This window comes from Cajanus cajan, chromosome 1, assembly GCF_000230855.2.
Source record: "Cajanus cajan strain Asha chromosome 1, NIPB_CcT2T_4, whole genome shotgun sequence".
NCBI lineage: Eukaryota > Viridiplantae > Streptophyta > Magnoliopsida > Fabales > Fabaceae > Cajanus > Cajanus cajan.
In genome coordinates, this window is record NC_138517.1 from 33,938,314 (window position 1) to 33,939,986 (window position 1,673).

General features: G+C 40.0%; 1 protein-coding gene across 1 annotated transcript; it reads left to right on the top strand.

Moving 5' to 3' along the window:
• LOC145954292 (uncharacterized) lies at window positions 1-1,047 on the top strand. Its single transcript, XM_083068286.1, has one exon. The coding sequence runs from the start codon at window positions 1-3 to the stop codon at window positions 1,045-1,047; it is 1,047 nt and encodes a 348-aa protein (XP_082924412.1).
• Window positions 1,048-1,673: the final 626 nt, after the last annotated feature.

Genomic DNA, 1,673 nt, shown 5'->3' on the forward strand with positions numbered 1-1,673 from the left:
ATGAGTTCTTCATGGGTAGAAACTGGTATTTTCGAGTTCGTTCAACTCGCAAAATTTGATCTACACCTCTTCGACCCCCAAATGCTCCTTTTTGCCATTTTTTTCTGGAATAGAGAGACTCGAGCTTTTGAGTTCCCCTGTGGTTTCGTATGTCCCACTCTATTGGATATTGCAACGATTACTGGCCTGGCCCCTATAGAAGATAGGTTTTACCTTGACGCTTTTGAGGAGGAGATTTCGATCAAGGAAACTTCCATCTCTTGGGACAAGAAGACTTATCTGGCTTTTATTAATGCTCATATAGGAAAACTGGGTACCCCTGTTTTGACCTCCGAGCATATTGCATTTTTAATGTATTGGTTATTTTCCTGTGTCTTCTGTACTCCCTCTCTTCAGGTTCCAAAATACTATTACATTCTGGCTCAAGCCTTGCACTTAAAAAAGAAAATTTGCTTGAGCAAACTTTTATTAGCTTCCCTATACACCTGTCTCGATGAAGCTTCGGAAAGCCTTTTTCGAGAATCTGGTCCTCGAAATCTGTCTGGACCGTTATGGCTACTACAGTTATGGCTTAACGCAATCTTGGAGAAGAAGCTTTCACTCACTTCGTCTTTCGCTCCAGTGTGTGAACTCGAGGGAGCCCATCTGACCACGTTAACTCCTCGAAAATGTTCAATCAATAACTTCGCAAAATACATTGACGCGATTCTCAGTTTTGGCCAGTTCAACGAGGACTTGGCCCCTTTCATACGTACTTCCTTGATAGGTCCTTCTTGGCTTCGACAGAATAATCAAGTTTGGAAAATGGCACCAGATTCTATCGAGATATGGTTTGGGTTCTTATCCTGGGATGTAATAATATCTGGCATGCGACAAAAAGATGTTAGGATTTATCCCTACCAACCTCAACTTTTTGCTCGACAATTTGGACTTTGTCAGATGAAGCCTCTTCCCCTTCGACGCAAAGAAAGCATAGATGCTGATATTTGTGTTGAGAAAGGGAATTACGAAGAAGTTTTGGATTTTATTTTGCGTCCTGATAAATAGCTAAGCCTCACACCTTGCTCTTTTTCTCCTTCTTTTCTAGTTTCTAAATGTTTTCTTCGTTGGTGGTGTGAGTACTATGTTGACAAACTTCTCGACTTTGATGAATTTTTGAAGAAGCTGATTAACTCTACCATTTCTTCGCAGGGCCCGAAACAATCAGGTACTTACAAGAACCAAACTATTATTTATCAATTCGAGAAATTTTTTAAAGTTTGTTATCGACCCGATAACATTGGTCGAACCATCTTTGACGCGTCTGTCTCTTTATCGAAAATGGTACAAAGGAACATCCGCTCGAAAAAGGTAATTAATCCTCGAGGCAAAACTGATTTCGAAAAATTTTGTCCAAAAAAATATACCTCCTCTTCCAAATGCTCTTTTTGGTTTAGTCAAACATTTATCTCGCCCTCCTTGGGTGAAGACACTCGACCCATTTTACCTTGAGCATAAAGAGATTCCCATAAAGAATCGAGTTACTTATACGAGATGTTCCGTGTACGATTTTCCTCGAAGAAGATGGTGGCCATTGTGTTGGGTCGATAATACCAATCCTCCTCCTGGTAAATGACTATAACTAAGAAAATTTCTCGAATTCCATTTTATACTCATCTCATCCTTAACTTGTA

Coding starts and splice junctions, on each gene's coding strand:
- LOC145954292 (XM_083068286.1), top strand. CDS start 1: ATGAGTTCTTCATGGGTAGAAACTGGTATTTTCGAGTTCGTTCAACTC.